This window comes from Aplidium turbinatum, chromosome 4 (assembly GCF_918807975.1).
Source record: "Aplidium turbinatum chromosome 4, kaAplTurb1.1, whole genome shotgun sequence".
Classification (NCBI taxonomy): Eukaryota; Metazoa; Chordata; class Ascidiacea; order Aplousobranchia; family Polyclinidae; genus Aplidium; species Aplidium turbinatum.
In genome coordinates, this window is record NC_137475.1 from 29,584,685 (window position 1) to 29,603,415 (window position 18,731).

At 37.2% G+C, this 18,731-nt stretch overlaps 2 protein-coding genes across 3 annotated transcripts in view; one reads left to right on the forward strand and one right to left on the reverse strand.

Annotated features, from left to right (window-relative positions):
• LOC145768319 (tyrosine-protein kinase RYK-like) overlaps positions 1-10,020 on the forward strand; it is a 26,370-nt gene extending 16,350 nt beyond the window's left edge. For both annotated transcript variants that reach the window (XM_082579797.1, XM_082579796.1), the window contains exons 5-15: positions 1,559-1,624; positions 4,450-4,603; positions 5,058-5,146; positions 5,397-5,493; positions 5,609-5,712; positions 5,830-5,967; positions 6,287-6,420; positions 6,705-6,775; positions 7,219-7,378; positions 7,596-7,732; positions 8,181-10,020. In XM_082579797.1, the coding sequence (XP_082435923.1) occupies positions 1,559-1,624; positions 4,450-4,603; positions 5,058-5,146; positions 5,397-5,493; positions 5,609-5,712; positions 5,830-5,967; positions 6,287-6,420; positions 6,705-6,775; positions 7,219-7,378; positions 7,596-7,732; positions 8,181-8,292 (1,262 nt within the window). In that variant the 3' untranslated portion in view covers positions 8,293-10,020. The remainder of the gene's footprint in view (positions 1-1,558; positions 1,625-4,449; positions 4,604-5,057; positions 5,147-5,396; positions 5,494-5,608; positions 5,713-5,829; positions 5,968-6,286; positions 6,421-6,704; positions 6,776-7,218; positions 7,379-7,595; positions 7,733-8,180) is intronic.
• LOC145768320 (protein D2-like) lies at positions 9,694-18,379 on the reverse strand. The gene is made up of 3 exons (XM_082579798.1): positions 18,230-18,379; positions 13,755-13,959; positions 9,694-10,141 (listed from the first exon to the last, which is right to left on the reverse strand). Exons 1-3 carry the CDS (start codon positions 18,353-18,355, stop codon positions 9,933-9,935), a joined length of 540 nt encoding a protein of 179 aa, XP_082435924.1. The 5' UTR covers positions 18,356-18,379; the 3' UTR covers positions 9,694-9,932.
• Positions 18,380-18,731: the final 352 nt, after the last annotated feature.

Sequence of the window (18,731 nt, forward strand, 5' to 3'; positions counted from 1 at the left end):
AATCATTTTAACTATTCAAAAGTACTAACTTATAGACATAAACATGATTTTTTTTTTGTAACATCTTTTTTTATTTTCCCTTCATATCTTAAATTTTTCTGAAGGTGTTGCGGCCGTGCCAAATTTCTTTCAACTCAATCACTTTCTTCGGTCACAAGCACGTTTTAACGTTCGCGTTTTGTCGCTTCTACCTTTTTCTTGACCTTTGCTATGTTGACGTGTATTGTTTTTGATATGATGTCACAAATAAAAGCAACTCAACTGAACTGACATGATGAATCTTCATTTACTTGTTCAAACATTTTATTTCTATTTTCTCTGCACGATTTCAACGTTTAGCGACGTTGAAGCGATGTAAAAACGGCAATAATAAATAGGCTACAATACCCGATAATTTTCTATTTTTTCTGCACGATTTCAACGTTTAGCGACGTTAAAACGATGTAAAAACAGCAATGATAATTAGGCTACGGCACCCGATAATTTTCAAAAAAAATTCAAAAAATCTCCGAATAGGGAACTCTCCGAAAAAGGCTGTCTCCGAATAGGGAACTCTCCGAATCGGACTCGCCGAAACGGACCATTCCGTATCAGAAGAGATGAAGTTTTCAAAAACTTTTAGTGATCTAAACTTTTCGATAATTCTTTAAATTTATTGCAGGTTAGGCTACAAATATTATTTTCGATATTCAAGTATAATCTATAGCCTATAGACTAGAGTAAGCATTTTTTTATTCATTTGTGCTTAGAGTTCTCTATACTGCTACTGTAGTGTAATACTGTTTAAGGTATAATGATATTTACCTGCCCTGCCCAAGTGCCCAGTGCCCACTCCAGTTAGCATTAGTCCTTGACTCCTTATGGTAAGGTTTCATCTTCATAGATGCTACCTTCAATGTTTCCATTTCTCTGCAAATAAAATGGAATTTATTGATTTGATCTTTATCCTTGGACTGGGAAAGCTTTTTTGAGAGCTTAACTGGCAGTTTTGCATACTTGCAGAAGCTTTGAACCACTGACGCAGGATTGGTCACTGAGATTGACAAAGTGGAGTTTTTGATATTTGTTGTTCCCCTGGAATTATTCCATTCACTAGGTGCCGTTGAATAGAGAGCAGTCTTGAGATGTGTTGCTCAAGCGCACACCCTGAGAGCCGAACCAGCATTGCTTGATCTTGAGTCGGGGGCCTAACCACTGAACTAACTGGGCGGATAAAATATGTTTATGGATAAAATAATTTGAAATACAGTGTTAGTCACCGCCAGTATAGTTTGGAAGGTATATTACACTTAATGTAATAATCATGTAAGTTTTCGTTTTGTTCTGTATCTATTGTAGATATGGTTTGTTCTTTAAACTTTACGGTGTAGGTATCTCCAGCACAACCGGATTCAGTGCCTCTTTTGTAAGGTCTTTGAGATAACTTAACACTGACAAACCTACGTTGGTAACTCAAGAGTCAATCACTTAATTCCTTTAGCCATCAGGCCTAATGGATGCAGAGTTTAACGGTTGATTTTCTGCTCGAACGATTTTTAATAAAATATTAATATTTTAGCTTACAGTTATCCAAAAGACAAAGAGAGTGTTGTGCATGACCAACCAATTGAAAACAGTGACCAAGGTATATGTTGTCTTTAAACATCACAGTTCCAATGTTTAAAAAAGTTTCACAAATTGATCTGCAATGGTGAAACTGTCATCCTTTTTTAATTTCTGTTCAGTAGTGTATCTATTTGAATACTAAACACTAAACAGTCTTGAAAGTTGCAGCAAAAACACATAGATTGTATAGTTCTACCAGTTAAGTTAGCTTGTTATTCGTAGGTATGCATTCAGCGTGGAGAGTTGTAACTTGTACACTGCTATCCTGTATATCTGTGTGACGTAAGACACATTGATGTTGTGATAAAAACAGTTGTTAGATATTGCACTTCATATTTAACTAATTATATTATTAAATTAACTAATTATTAAATTATTTTATAATCATATTCATATTTAACAAATTTATGGACTGCTAGTGGGGTGTATGCATTGTTTCTATCTAGATAGCCGTTCAAATATCATATGATCACCTTAGGCTGGAAAACGTCACATACAGTAGTTTTACGATAAACATCATAATTGTGATATTTTAACATCCCCGAATTGATCTGCTTCTGTGAGTAATCGATAAAGAGTATGACTTTATTTCTAAGTATCATGTCGAAACTTTTTTCGTTGTAGAACTTCTTGGAAAGATCACTGTATATTTTGCCATAGCCACTTTCTTCTGTATCCATCGCTCGGCTGTTTATCATCCCCTTACAGATTACACAGTTGGTCAACAAAATAAGAAAAAACATTTTTGACAGGACATCTAAGAGGGTTTTCTGGGGTTTTCAAGGTCGCTGATTACGAATATGACATTGGTTTTGCCAGATTGACTCTAGTTTAGAAGATACCTATACCCCTAGATTAGCCCAAATTAGTGTATTTACCCCCTAAACATCTCACCAAGAAGGACGTAAATCTTATCAATTTTGTTTGATATGACATAATAATTAGTAACAAAAGCTAATTTAAAAATTACTGTAAAGTCCTACATTCCGCATTCCCTTTTTCATTATTCGGACATTGATGTAATAGAAGAGGAGATTCCTTCGTCAGATCAACATGCAGTACCTAGTGATGATAACTGCAGCGATTATGAAGAACCCTCATTTGGTCCTCAGTTATTCAATCAATCTGAACTTAATGACTTAGTCCGAGATCTTTGCTTGTCAAAAGAACAGTTTGAAGTTCTTGCATCGCAACTCCAAGAAAAAAACATGCTGGATTCTGGTACGGTACTAAAGTAACATTTTACAGGACACGGGAAGGCATCTTGCTTAAGTTCTTTTCCAAAGAAGATGATCTTGTTTACTGCAATGATGTTGTTGGACTTCTTGGTCTTATGGGGGTGTCGCTGTGAGGATTGGCGGCTCTTTATAGATAGCTCTAAAGCAAGCCTAAAAATTGTACTATTGCACAACAGAAACAAACTTGCTCCTGTTTGATGAAAGAAGAGTATGATGCCATCAAACTTGTCCTTGAAAAGCTTGACTACAATACCCATAAGTGGCTCATCTGTGTTGACATAAAAATGGTCAATTTTCTAATTGGTCAACAAAGTGGATATACCAAGTATCCTTGCTTCCTGTGTTTGTGGGACACCAGGGCGAGAACCCAGCACTGGCGCAAGAAAAACTGACCAGAACGCACCAGTCTTCAAGTTGGGACAGCCAATGTAATCAATGAACCTTTAGTTCCCAGGGATAGAATTGTATTTCTTCCTCTGCACATCTAATTAGGGTTAATGAAGCAGTTCGTCAAAGCATTAAACAAGGAGGGGAGTTGCTTCAAGTACATTTGCAGTCAATTTCCATGACTCTCCGATGAAAAGCTTAAAGCTGGTGTCTTTATATGGACCTCAGATTCGAACGTAGATGAAAGATTCGGATTCGGATTTCACCAGTCACATGAACAGCAATGAACTCACTGCATGGAACACCTTCAAAGATGTAGTACAAAACTTCTTGGGGAATCACAAAGCACCTAATTACAGAGAATTAGTTCGGAAGATGTTATCTGCATTAGGAAAACTTGGAGCTAACATGAGCAATTGAGCATTGAAGTTCACTTCCTATTCAGCCACCTTGACAGATTTCCTGACAATCTTGGTGATTACAGTGAGGAGCAGGGAGAAAGGTTCCACCAAGACAATGGAAGAAAGATATCAGGGCAGATGGAATGAGCACATGATGGCCGACTATTGCTGGAACCTGTTGAGAAACTGCCCAAAAGTTTCTCACAAGCGAAAATCTTACAAGAGACATTTTTTCGGCGCAAATTAGTTAATAGTTTTAATTTTTTTGTGTTTCATACCATTGTTTTCAATTGACAATGAAAAAGATAATGTGGTTCCTTTTATCTAAACTATATGATACAAGGTTGATTGACTGATTTAATGCAACATTTTTTTAGTGTTTTATGTACTTACACTACTGTATATGATTGTGTATTTTGTGTACATGACATCGGTAACATCAAGTTTTGAAGTATGACAAATCTAATATCCCTAAAAATTTCGTGATGTTGCTGTATTTAAACTTAAAACTGTCTTTATTGTTCACAATTTACCATTAAATTGCATTTCTGAAATATCTAATATGGTTAAACTGTTTTTTGTTTTTTTTGATCTACCGCATAAGGCTCAAATATGGGATTTTGGGCATATTTGAGCCTTATGCTCAAATGACTCAAATGACCCTATCCGATATCTCCAAAACTAGAGCCAATTCGAAAAAACTGAGGCCATATTCGGAATCAGCGCCCTTCAAAACCCCCAAAAACACTCTAACTTTGTCTGCCAAAAACATTGTGTTGACCAGTGTTAGCCTATCATCAGCGTTTTCTTTGCTCCAGAATCCCATCCTTTACATCCCCTCGACGAAGGCACACCTCAAAGCACATTGTCATTTTATATATCCGTGTCAGTTGTGTCTGTAGTACTTATCCTCACCGTCTGTGCGGTCGCTACGTGGCATATTAGAACAAGCAAAAGGCACAGTGGACATGGGTGAGTGAGAGGAGAAAAGCATTCTACCGATATCGCTACACGATTATTCTCAGAATCTGTAAGATACGAGCAACGCAAGCCGCATTTACACGATCTTGTTCAGAAACAGTTTAATTTTTGTTTCTGTGTCTCAACTGTAAAGTTTATTTTCAACAGGAAGTCGAACAGTGCAGTATTTTTTTTACGCTATCGTGCTTGAAATGACAAGTACAGTACTGTATAACAACTCAAATAACAATGACGCTTCTTGAGGGTGTTGTAGTTGTCACAATTCTTTTGCATTGATACAACTTCATGGAGAGGGATTAAAGAAATTGAGGAATATTGCGGCACCTGATATTTAAACAGCTCCTTTATCATGGCAGGCATTGAGCCGTGCTACTCGGTGAATTTAAGAATAAAAATACACTGCAGACTGAAATGTTTGTACGAATGTATGTTGTTTTTTGTTCAGATCGGAATCTTTGCATCGCATGCATGCCAACTCACAAGGAAATCAGTTTCTTCGCCTCGATGTACCAAACAATGCCCAAAAACCACCGTGTAAGTGGTTGCAAAAAAATCAAATGACAATTTTTAGCTTTATGGTTATTTTTGGCGCCTCTCGTCGCAATTGACGCAGCGTATCATCGTTGTGTTATGTGGCTGCCTTCATAATGTTTCGCTATTAACGATTAGCCAATCCTCATGTAACTTCAACACAGTTCGCGTACAATATCGTACTTGTTTTTTCATTAAATCACATATTTTAATTTTGTTTTAATACAAGTTACAGTGTTGTTTATTTCACCAGCTCATTCCAGTTTCGTACAATTTGCCCCGTTAATAAACGATCTAGGGGTGGGTATCAGTGAGATTCAAGGGAAGCTATCCGACCTATCCTTGCCAAGGTACTGACTGAGATTATTGTAACTTAACTTTTTTTTAGAAGCTTCTAATGATCAAACAATTTGCGTTTGTTGAGGCACACGAAGAAGCAGCCTTGTAAACTTATTTTGTTCCCAGATCAGACATTACGCTTGGTGAACTGATCTTAAAGGGAACCTTTGCTCGGATATACAAAGGAGTCTTGGAAGATGGGACAAGCGTGCTCGTAAAAACAATTACAGGTTTCGTGAAGTTTCTTTCAAAGTCCTTTAATTGAAATAACCAAGTTTCTTTAATTTGTTGGCTGAAGTTCAGAAGCTCTCAGCATGTACGCACTGGGACAATTACGATCGTTGCAGACGAAGCCACCGACGAGCAGAAGAGGTTACTGTTGTTCGAGAGCTCGTTGCTGAGAGGAATGCACCACCGTAATTTGCTCACTATCAAACACGTAGTGCTGGACAACGCTCCTTTGGTTCTCTTTCCATATATGGAAGGTGGGCGAAATATTGTAGTTGTCGATCATTTTCATCACACTGGTGCGGTCCAGTTACATAGCTTTCTCTTTTTAATTACCGTAGCAAATTTTAAACCAATTTTTTACCATTTTACTTTCTTGGGGAAATTTCTCCGTACGTGTCCACGTCAAATGTGCTTGCTGACAAATCATGCCATCACCTGATGTATGTCGTCGTGAATGTAGTCTTTTTCTTTTTGATGAGCTTCGTTTCGTCTTTTCATTTGTAATTGAACTCGGCTAGATGTATAATAGAAATGCACATACTTCAGATATTTCTCATTAATTACATTTTTCAGGAGGAAATTTGAAACATTTTCTACAAGGGATTAAACTTAATATGTCGCCTGGCTTAGTGCCGGGTTTGTTCAGTAAGAATCTCAAGAAACACGAACAAGTGTCGACGCAGGATCTGGTTGAAATGGCCATTCAGGTTATTTTTGCATTTATTTTAGCTTTATGAAAACAATGGATGTTTTGATAACAGACTTTCTTAGAGATTATCACGTTTCTTATACTTGTTGGGAAAAGTACAATTGAGGTTTCAAGTCATCCACTCGCCGTTTTGCAATTGACTGTTGTATGCTTTCAGTTGCAATTGTTTCTTCTGAAAATTTATCACAAATGTATATTATAATTTGTTGAAATTGCATATGAAAAACATCAGCTCCAACAAACGTTTAATAATAATTATTGTAATCAGTTTATTGTTTATAGATTGCGTGTGGTATGACCTATCTCTCCAAACGAGGACTTGTACATAAAGACCTTGCTGCTAGAAATTGTGTGTAAGTCATGTCCAACCAGTATTGCGCTATATAGCAATTTAAAATTTTCATTACTTTCTTTGATATGCGGCAACTGCATTAAAACCACCTCTACATTCATAACATTGGTACATATGACAAAGTGTCATCTAATATTTCATCTTCAAAAAAATATATTCTTATTAGCGTCAAATTTAGTGTTAACCACCAATTGCCAAGAACAGTACCGGTATAACGTTTAGTAACACCCACTGCTACATATGGCCCCGTAGATACTATTGAGTGTAAAGCCCATCTCACTTTGCCCACCGACCTAACGTTTATTCGACTTTTTTGGGGGTGATCAGATACTAAATTTCGACGAAGAACTTTGCTATTTTTTACATCGTTTCAACATCTGGCGACGTTCAAACACTGACCAACGACTGAAAGTGTTTTGAAGTATGCGTTCGCAATTTTTCTAGGGTTGACAACAACCTGAAAGTCAAAATTGCCGACTATGCTTTGTCACGTGACGCGTTTCCCGCGGATTATTGCTGCCTTGGTGATTGCGAAAATCGTCCAGTACGTTGGCTAGGTCTGGAGAGCTTAGTCCACAAAGTCTACTCATCTGCAAGTGACGTGGTGAGTGAAAGAAACATTTATGGAAAATTATTACATCACGTTGCATTTTGGCTGGGAAAAAACGAAGCCGGACTAATTAATTTCTTCGTTGCCGTTTTATAACATTTTGTTTATTGTGTTCAAATTTTTTTGGTTATTCTTCCTGAAATATGACTTGCAAAAATATGAAATATGACTTTATCAAAAGATTTCTGCATTATCCCCTGTGTATCTGCAGTGGTCGTTTGGAGTGCTGTTGTGGGAGTTCCAGTCGCTGGCAGCCACTCCATACGCAGATATAGATGACTTTGAAATGGCGGATTACTTAAGCGATGGGTTCAGGTTAAGCCAGCCCATCAATTGCCCGGATCACCTGTGAGTTGTATCAGTTTATTCTAAAGTTTAAAAATTTATCCAAAGCTAGAGAAGTGTGAACAGTGAATTACTACTCTGATTAAATCAGTATGATCACATCAATCACTTTTCTTACCCTGATAAAAGCTAATCGTGTCTGGGACATCTTAAATATGTCTCAGTATCTTGTCCTATTCCCAGACACTGCCGCATGCTCTCAATAGGTACTTTCGAACGTGGTCCAGACACTCTAATCATTCAGTCGCGCAGACGGCTGTAAAAACGTAACACTTCGTAATGTTGCTTACAAAATTACGTGGGGATATGAGATAATACGGTTTACCAACTTCTGGATGTAATTGCGACGCCACTGGTCGTGCAACTTGTTGAATATTTTCTTAACTGGTAGATAAATTGATCTATCTTAAAAATGAGTAGATTGTTGTCAGTTATTTTATTCTTTGCATAGATATACCATCATGGCTGGATGCTGGCATTACTCACCAGATAAGCGACCCTCCTTCACCCACCTTTTCCAGCTATTAACAGAGTTCTATGCCGAACTGGGTGCTTATGTCTGACAAGGTTATTACTACCAAATCATTGGAGCTACTTTGTAGTTTGGTATTTTTTATCGCTGGTTGTAAATGTTGTAATGATTCTAAATGCGGTCTTTGTCGAATTGGTTTATTGTACAATACATCGTGATGTTGTATTGATATGGACCACCGCTTCGGTTAAAGATAGCCAACCAAACGATCTCGTGCATCACATTTTTGTGACAAAAGGTTAAATATTTCTCAAATATTTTTGCTGCAGTCCAGTGATGCATAAATAATTACCGTAAATATGTTTGCAATAGATTTGAGTTTCGCTTTTATCAACATAAATCTTGCTAACTTCACAATGTAAATACTAACGACCTGTTTCAGCCTGATGTTGTGAGTTCGCTGTGGTATTAGCGGTTAGTACTAGCTCTCGGAACACAGTTCTCTTGTCATGTGCTATGATGAAGACCAACACCATTCATCATAGCACATGATTCGGGAACTGTGTTCCGAAAGCTAGTGCTAACTGCTACTACCACAGCGAACTCGCAGCATCAGGTTAAACAGGTCGTTAGTATCTACATTGTAAAAAATATGTTTCTTGTGGATTTATGACTTGACTTCTTCATATATCGTTTCGATATTCATCAAGTACATTGGCAATAGTATTATTCTTATTAGAAATGTTGCAAGTTTTAGAAGGGATTATGATGGTGCCACTCTGCAACTAACTAGGCTACAACTCATCACTGATGTTTTGTGTGTCGTGCCACTCAACGTTATGCAAAACATAGGGGTGTGTTCAAATACCATATGACGCCATTTTGACTTCCCCACTATTGCTGTACCGGTTGCAAACCTATGTGATGGTTCTGCCCCCCCCCCTCACACACATAAGAGCGTCGTGTGATCTTTGAACAACCTATAGCTCAAGTTTTTCTTCACATGAAAAAACTTTAAAAAGACAAACTTTCGGACCAAACCATGTAGCCTACTACTCGTCTCACTGCTTAAATTTTAGTCTGGGTGATTTCGCCTCGACTCAGTAATTTCGTGTTTTCCGTCATGCGAAAAACATATTATTATCGTTGCATTTAGATTCTTGTGGCCTTATCGGGTTGTTTTCAAAGAACAGAATTTTTTGCCGTGGCCTTTGCTTACCAGTAGTGTAGGACTATAGGTTGTAGATTTTAAACAGAAACAATGGTCGGCTGCAAGGATTTGCAATTGCGCGTTATTGATTGCTAGTTAATGCAAATTGTGTTTTTATACTTTCTAAACTCCTTTTTTACTTTTCGTATCATGTATGCATTTGATATTTGCCACTCGCCACGTCATTGTTATTTCGGTGCGAGTCAGTATTGTGATTTGTGAATGCTTCTAACCGAATTTGTACTTTACGTGAAACACGCGACTCTTTATAAACACGCCATGTTGATTCGGTCGTTTATTGAATCAACCAATTAGGCGACTTCGAGTTGGGACCAACAAAAATCTGACGAATTCTTCTGTGTAACAAGAAATGTCTGATCAAGACAAGAGCCCTCACTGCGATCGAATCGACCACGCAGGTGGTGAAATAAAAACATAATCCTGATGTAAGTAAATCTGGCAACATGATCATGAACTTCAAGCACAGTAATCTAAAAATACACGGAAGTTCTGTAGTCCTTTCATTTAAATTTAGCATAAAATTCGGTCACGTATTCATCGAATTCCGCTTGAAAGCAGTTTCCGGCAACAGGAGAACCGAGATTGAAATTTGTAGCAAAATCCTTTACTTTATGACTGAAACGACCTTCGGTTGATACTTTCAAGGGAGGGGCCTGCAACTCCACTTTGTCACGCTGTTCATATATCAAGATCACGTACCTGTGCAAACCTAAAACAATCGGTCATGGTCAGTTTTATACTGGGACTGACTTGTGGATATTACTATATCGTCTAGGTCTGTTTGAAATAAAATTTAACATCACCAATATCGTGTCGAAACGAAACACTTTTGTTCAGAAAATCAATAGCCTGCACGTCAGTTTAAATTTAAAACAAAATTGCTTTTTTTGAAAGCGATATCAAGACAAGAACGTTGCTTTAAAGTGAAACACTTTGTTTAAAACAATTGCGAGGGTTGGACGTCGATCTGGCTTTGACCGCTGCGAGGTTTCCCCTTCCTGAGGACAACCGTCTTGCACGCCACCTGACCACCTATTCATACGCGCCGACTTCCGAGGGGCGGCGCCTCCCGTAAATTTATGATTGAGGCCTTGAGGGGCAACAAAAATGGCTATTGCAAGTAGTGTAGAAAGATAAAATAGTTTGCGAAAGAGATTTAGATCATTTAAACGGACTTAAAGAACGCCGAAAGTAAAAAACAGCCTACGTTGTTCTTGCCCGCAAAACAGCAGCTGGTCGCATGGCTTTCTCTGGAACGTGAATTACTCCTGAGATGCGCAGGGCACGCAGCACGCACGCTCACAGTCACACACTGCTTATCTTCCCGCGCGTGAGGAGCAACTTCAAAGTCAAAACGCGTGGTAGCGAAAAAGCGAATGCGAGGTTGAATGTTTATTCTCATTTCACGAGTTATCCAAACGTCCGTTAGATTTTCTGTGACTTCAAACATGAAATCGATTTTAGCAAACTTTATCAAGTTGAAACTACGACACAACGAACAATTACGTGAACACTGAACAGCGGAAAGAAAAAATGCATTTTTCAAAACTGTTATCCGTGTTTTGCTTCAATAAGCACTGTATTGATGTATTGTATATATTGTGTAAATATATACATCTCATACACTCATTTACTGTATATACACTCCTGCACTGCCGTAGCCTATACTTGAGTATAGGTCCATCTCGTGTATAAATCGAACCCCTACTTTTGAGCTGAAATCGGTGATATTTCCTTCTCCCATGTATAAGTCGAATAGCTTAATACCGACACTATCATTCGATGGTTCATCTATTGGCATTGACATACGGTGAGGAAATTTCAAAGTATAGCGCAGAGTAACTTACGCTGCTGGAATAGCCACGTAACTATTCACAGCAGTAGGATATTACGTAAACCAGCTAAATTAGACGCGCTATTTTCAACGAGGTTTTCCCGCTGTGAAATCAATTATGATTCAACAGAACGCATTGTAATTTGTAAAGGTGTTTAATGGTCTTGGTCGCAGATATTGCTTGCATTAACGACGTCTTTTAACACTATTATCACCTAACCAACCTGACATTATTGTTTTATGCGACCGCTAAGGTTTGACATGCGAGCCCAACGCGCTGACCACTCGGCAGCAGTAGCCGAGTGGTTAGCGCGTTGGGCTCGCAGTCGAGAGCCTGCATGTTCGACTCCAGCCACCCGCACTTGCTGTTGTTTCTCTGGGCAAGAAACTTTACGATAATTGCCTCTACCCAGTGATCGATTTCGAGTAATGGGTAGTAGCCTACCAAATTTAAGTCATAAGTAGAGTAGACAACCGGAAACAGACATTGCCGTCGGCTGCAGCGTGGGTCAGGTGTACGTCGGAAGGCGTACACCGATGCATAGCGCTCAAGTCCGCTTTCCCGCAATGCAGGATAAAGATAAACCAAACCAAACAAACAAACCAAACAAGACTTCAACGATTATGGAATGTGGCGGAATAAGAACGATTATATCCTTACACGCAAAAAAAATAATAATCTTTTAAAACAGCTCTTCCCGCTGTTTTGTCTCGTGAGCTTTGCATATTGCTCAACAAGGGCATAAAGTTTAGAATTAACAAGAAATCATTCAATTTGAAAATTACGTTTGAATCATTGCAAACAAACGTATTCAAAACTTACTTCGGCCGACAACATTTCACACTCCGTAATCTATGTCGGCGATGATTTTGCCGCAGCAAAAATGCGTTCATTTTGAAAACTGCCGAGCTGGAGACAAAAGATTGTTCCGTGTATAAGTTGAACCTGTCTTTTTGAGGTGAAAATCACTTGCGAACATCTTGACCTATACTCGAGTATATACGGTATTCGATAAAAGACCAAGCATGGCCACCTAAAGATACGGCCTGATTTGTCACATTTTGCAGAAATTTCCAAGTTTTTCTAACTTTGGGCGAACGTTTAAATAAATTTTTCTAAAAATTAGATTTTTACGCTTTCTTTATTCTTTTCCCCAGATGACACAATAGGTTTTAACATCCTCACATGTTGAAAAACAAAGAAAATTTGATTTTGTAGATTTTAGTCAGACTGTTAATTTTAAATAACAGTCTGATTTTGCGTTTTTCAACTTAATTTTTCTCATTAGCTACTGCTTCCCTAAGGCAACAAAAAAGTTTTTTGTCATAAGGAAACCGTAAAAAGTATAACCATCTCAAAAAATGTCAGTCAAGCACTAGCAGTAGCTGTAATCAAAATGTGACAAATCAGGCCGCATCTCCAGGTAGCCATGGACCAAGTTACAAAGACTTTCGATAAAAAACAGAAAACACTTCGCCGTTGTTAACGCTTTGAAGGTAAGTAATTAGCAAAACGAGGTTAATAAAACTGAAAGCGGGTTTCCAATCTGCTCGAGATCATGATTTTTTGCATTTTATTTCGATACCGTAACTTCACTGTCTTGATCGTTGTTATTTACTCGCACGAAAAGGAAATGAATCGGCTTGTTTTCCAACTGTTCCAATTACGTATGAGCTAGCAATATCGACTGAGCGTACTGAATGCGCAAAACTAATCGTTTCAAGCAGCGGTTCTAATAAATTCGGTTTGCGATCTAGGTGTCAATATAAACAAGACGGTAAGCTTAATCAAAGACTATTTTAATTGAGTAAAATAGCGTTATGGTTATGACGTCATCACCTTTCTCGCCCCCCAAGGTTTTTTGAAAAGTCGGCGCCTATGCACCTATTCTTCAGTCATCCACGTGAATTATGCACACTGCACATGCTGCAACTTAATTTTTGGTCAGTTCGTTGCTATACCAACGGAGTTCTCTCATAGCATGACCTCATCCGGATGGTGGATGCCAGGCCTTAGTGTCTCACTTGATAGTCTATCCGCCAGTCGCTTTGAGCATATCCACATCATTCATCGAAGCACAGTCATTATACACATTTAAAAATTTTAATGCCATGAGTCATTCTAAATCGTTTTTTATTCCATTATAAACAATTTCTTGGCCAAAATACTATAAAAATACGTTTTCCCTAACGTTAATAAAATAATCTAACGATTATTACACATTTAAAAAGAATAAGTAAGCTCAATGGGGTAGTTTGACCCCAAAATGCTACTGGTAAAAAATCATTCATACATCGCAATTATTACACTTGTAAATTGCACAACAAAAACAATTTGTGAAACAAACAATGCATATATTTCACGGAGATATCTCAATTAAACTAGTATAGCAAATGATAGCCAGAGGAAAGTTAATATTAATGCTGCACCAACGTTTAACAATGTATTAACTGTATACACTAAGCCACAAAGCTAGTGGAAACATACCAGTATTAGCTGGTGGAGCAGCACCAATATACTCTGCCATTGTATCTCCCTGATCTAAGTTAGATCCAGGAATATTCAACAAAGCCCAATGAAACCACTCTCTGTATTTTGGTGCGTTTCTGCTTGGAGCATCTGGGTCCATCATAAACATAGCATAAAATGTATCAGGTTTGCAAGTCCATGAAATTTGAGGCCTATCTTTAACCTACAAAAGCAATCAATGGAGTTTGATTGGTTGTTTTTTTAGCCTAAAATTTGCAATACAGTAGGCTATCATCACAGCAATTATAGGTGGAAATTTAGGCTAATTCCCAATCATGCTAATTCTATCAAAACCAAGAACAAAAAAAATAGCTAAATATGACTTTTTTCATAACTTCTGAACAAGTTCACATCAATTTTGCAAGAAAACCCAAAATTTTGTATCTATTTGGTATAATATATAACTCAAATTTAAGCACAACGTTTTTGGGCATTTATATAACGGTTTAATCATCATTATTTGACACTGATGTTCTGTAAATTGCTTGATTTTGCTTTTTTTCAATTGGTTTTGCATCATATTATTTCTATATAGGCTACTGTATATATATATATATGGAATCAAATATAGTTATTACTATCTGAAGCCTTTACAAATTGTTTCACCTAACGGATCATCAGAAGGTCTGAAAAACATGCAAAAAAGTAAAAAATTGATATATATATACAGTAGAACTCGGTTAATCCGGATTCGATTTGACCGGCGATTCCATCCGGATTAGGCAAAGATCCGGATTAACCAATGACGGTTCTATCAAGACTTGTTCATTTGTACTTCCAGTTTTATCCGGATTAGGCAAAGATCCGGATTAACCGAGTTCTACTGTATATGGAATATTTTTTTCGTTTTTGTAACCTAAGTAAAAATCAAAGTCTGCTAACAAGTGACAATAATATATTAAAAATTTTGTGCACATACAAGGGCTGGACAAAAATAATACGAGCTTTTGATAAGTAAGTCTACATCATCGTAAATATTACACATATATATTATATATATATGCTACATACAAGCAAAAATTCAATTTTATAAATTTATTACAATTCACAATAGGGTCATTCCACATCAAATCACCCAAAAAAAATGAAATTTTTAACACCACCACCTCAGATTTTCTTCAAATTTGGTTTGTGTGTGAGTTCTGGGTAAAAAAGCAGGAATTTTAAATTTTATCAAAATCCGGCCAGTGGTTTTGGAGATATGGGCCTGTGAAATTTCGTATTTTGGGGGAAAATGAGGGTACCCGGCTTATTTCAAAATGTCATTTCTCCGCAACCACTGGGTGTATTTCAATGAAATTGGTGTCATTTTGCAGGAAATTGGTCAAGGATTTCATTTCTGTGGTTAATTTTCAAAAATAAGCATGTTTGGGGGTAATGACCTTTTGACCTTTGCTTTGACCTTGACTTTGACCCTGTGGATCACGTGATACAAAAAACTTGTCTACATGAAAAATATTCTTTGACACTATCTCTATAACATATGAAAAAATGGGAGAGGTAATATTTCTATTTTCACCATAGTTTTCACTCAAAGTTTGCAAGTTTCATGATTTTTCAACAAATTTTCTTAAAATTATTTTTAAAAATAGTATGGTAATGGTATGTACAAATGGAACGATATGCACATTGCATCATCAGAAAGAATGGGTCCAAAATGATGATGAGGGGTGTTTGTTTTTTTGTAAAATACATGAAAAATATTCTTTGACACTATCTCTATAACATATGAAAAAATGGGAGAGGTAATATTTCTATTTTCACCATAGTTTTCACTCAAAGTTTGCAAGTTTCATGATTTTTCAACAAATTTTCTTAAAATTATTTTCAAAAATAGTATGGTAATGGTATGTACAAATGGAACGATATGCACATTGCATCATCAGAAAGAATGGGTCCAAAATGATGATGAGGGGTGTTTGTTTTTTTGTAAAATAAGCTTATAACATTGGGAAATGATGGCAAATGGGGGAGGAGGTAAAATATCTCATATTCTGATGATGTAATACATAAACGCTCCCAATTAATACTGCACAAAAATAAGTTAAATGACATAGTTTAGTCAAGACACAACAGACAAAATGTTAGGTTCTGAAAGTTTTCCATAGACAGCAATCACTGAGCTGACCGGTTTTTACACAATCTGCCAGATGCAATCATGGAAGGAGTTTCAATGATAAAGAGTTTCATAAGATATAAGGAGTTTCAAAAAAGTGCCATTCTGCCCTGATGCCAAAATCTTTGACATGATTACATAAATTGATGAAATTTGGCTTGCTCTTGTAGTGGCCAGCACAGCCGTCTGTAAAATAATAAATTTTTTCAAGTTCAGGAAATTCACCTTTCAAATAATCAATAAATACTTGTAAAAAAGCATAAACTGTGTAGGTGCTGTGTTCCATGATATCGCTTATGATGCATACATTTCTGTGTTCAAGTGATCCATCTGCCAGTCGACGATATGCAATAAACGGATGTAAAGTGGCCTGCCTATTATCCCAGTGGAAGCTTTGCACTTCATCTTGTGCTACATAAGAGTAATTTTCTGCAAAGTCACCTTGAACAATGATTTCGGTTTTATGGTTGTCTTCAAATTGTTCATATACTTATGTTGTGCCTTAGCAGTGTAACTATGTCTTGTCAATTTCATAATCTGATATGACAGCTTTTCTGGGAGTTCAGTTTTTGATTCAACTAATGCGATCAATTTAGCCCGATCTGTACTAATCCATTGCTGGTATGTTACATCTTCTGGTATTTCATCACAGCTAAGGAGATGCTGCATAAGTACATCTTGTCCAGGACCAAAATGCTCTAAATTTGTCATCTCAATCATCACAGTTGCGTCTGTTACGTCACTGATATTAAACTCGCAAGTTTCGTCCCGCAACCCGCACACACCAATCACAAAAAATATGCGGAACTGCATTACCAGGACCAGACGTTGTTGCGTACCAATTATATTTATTACTTGTTTCCAAATCGTGTTAGAAGATCATCATCATCATAATCCATCGTCGGTTTGTTCCCCACTAGTGGGGGTGGCCGATTGTTTCCGCGCAGCAATTGTTTTAATCCCTTTTCTCCATTTCACCCTGTCCCTTGCATCTTCCTCCTTCAGTCCGACTTTTTTAAATTCATCCTTCACTTGTTGTTTCCACGTTCTTCTTGGACGACCGCGTTTCCTCTTCCCATCCACCTTTAGATCTAATGCCTTTCTAAGAAAACTTCCTTCCTCCCTCCTTATCACATGTCCATACCATCTTACTCCATTTGCCCTTGCCAGTTGGTCTATGGTCTCTCTCATCTCTAGCATATCCAACAATTCTTCAGTCCTTTTTTCCCTTCTCGTTTTCACCCCACACATTGCTCTCACCATTGACTTTTACATAGACTACAATGTATTACAATGTAAAGATACATAGACTTAAATGTAAAACTAGGCTAGCCCAACAACCTAGCAAAATCGCCCTTTTGAAAAATGCACAAAATAACCTTTATGACATGACAGTATGTGTTCGCACGCCCAGCTATTTTGAAAACTCAGCGCCTATGGATAACGATATACTTTATTAGACTGACCATGCTATAACAGTATGGCGAAATCAATTTCTGATTATTAAAAATGAAGCTGGTACACAGTTGTTGCAAGAGCAGCAAGACTTATTCTACAATATAAGGTTTAAGCTAACCGGATTTTATGAAAATTTCACAGATATTGTCCTCTTTGAATGAAAACTATGGCTAAACTAAAAATATTACCTCTCCCATTTTTTCATATGTTATAGAGATGGTATCAAGGAATATTTTTTATGTAGACAAGTTTTTTGTATCACGTGATCCACAGGGTCAAGGTCAAAGCAAAGGTCATTACCCCCAAACATGCTTATTTTTGAAAATTAACCACAGAAATGAAATCCTTGACCAATTTCCTGCAAAATGACACCAATTTCATTAAAATACACCCAGTGGTTGCTGAGAAATGGCATTTTGAAATAAGTCGGGTAACCCCATTTCCCCCCAAAATACGAAATTTCACAGGGCCATATCTCCAAAACCATTGGCCGGATTTTGATAAAATTTAAAATTTGTGTGTTTTTGCCCAAAACCTAACCACAAACCAAATTTGATGTAAATCGGTGATGGTGGTGTTAACAGCACTGGGTGAATTGAGCTGGAATGACCCAATAGGGAACGTTCAAATATTACATAACGCCTTCGAGGGGGAGGGTTATGCAAAGCGTTACGTTAGCGTCACATCGGGGGGGAGGGGGTTCAAGCAAAACGTTACGTAACGCTTTCGAGTACGGAATGGTAGTTTTTTGTGCTGAATTCGTAGTAAAAAAGCATTACATGGGGGAGGGGGGGGGGTCAAAAATTCGGAAAAAAAGCGTTACGTAATATTTGAACGTTCCCATACTGTAGTTTACAACCTGGAAAGGTGTAAAAACTTGTCCAAGTTTAGTGATAGTTACACTTCCATATACTACAGCTGCTTCTTCTCTAGGACAAACTTCCACATCTTCCAATTCATTTTCAGACCACTGAGAACTCAACATTTTGCACAGAATAATAGAATAGCCAAATGCTGAAATGAAAAGTCTGATTAGTTATAAGTACGTACCTACTTATGTCATTTAAGCTTAATGATTAAAACACATCCCTAAAACCCAGGATAATGGCATATGATATTATATGCTTTGTACAAGGTTTGTTCAAATAATATCCGAATTTTGGCATAAAAGTATAACATACCGTACAGTACGATGAATTTCATAAATTTTATTTAGTCTCCAACAGTGAACACAACTACTGTAGACTGCACATTTAAATGTAAACAGCACAACTTACAACAATTAAACATGTTTAAATGTAAACAGCACATTATAAATAACTACCGGTACTGAATTGCAATATATTATACAGTATACACAT

What these genes read in the sequence shown, in the direction of transcription:
- LOC145768320 (XM_082579798.1), bottom strand. Translation starts at nt 18,355, where the DNA reads ATGTTGAGTTCTCAGTGGTCTGAAAATGAATTGGAAGATGTGGAAGTT. An exon ending in AAGTTTTTACACCTTTCCAG is followed by an intron (nt 13,960 to 18,229) that starts GTTGTAAACTAC and finishes TTGCTTTTGTAG; the next exon opens with GTTAAAGATAGGCCTCAAAT. An exon ending in TGCTCCACCAGCTAATACTG is followed by an intron (nt 10,142 to 13,754) that starts GTATGTTTCCAC and finishes CGATTGTTTTAG; the next exon opens with GTTTGCACAGGTACGTGATC.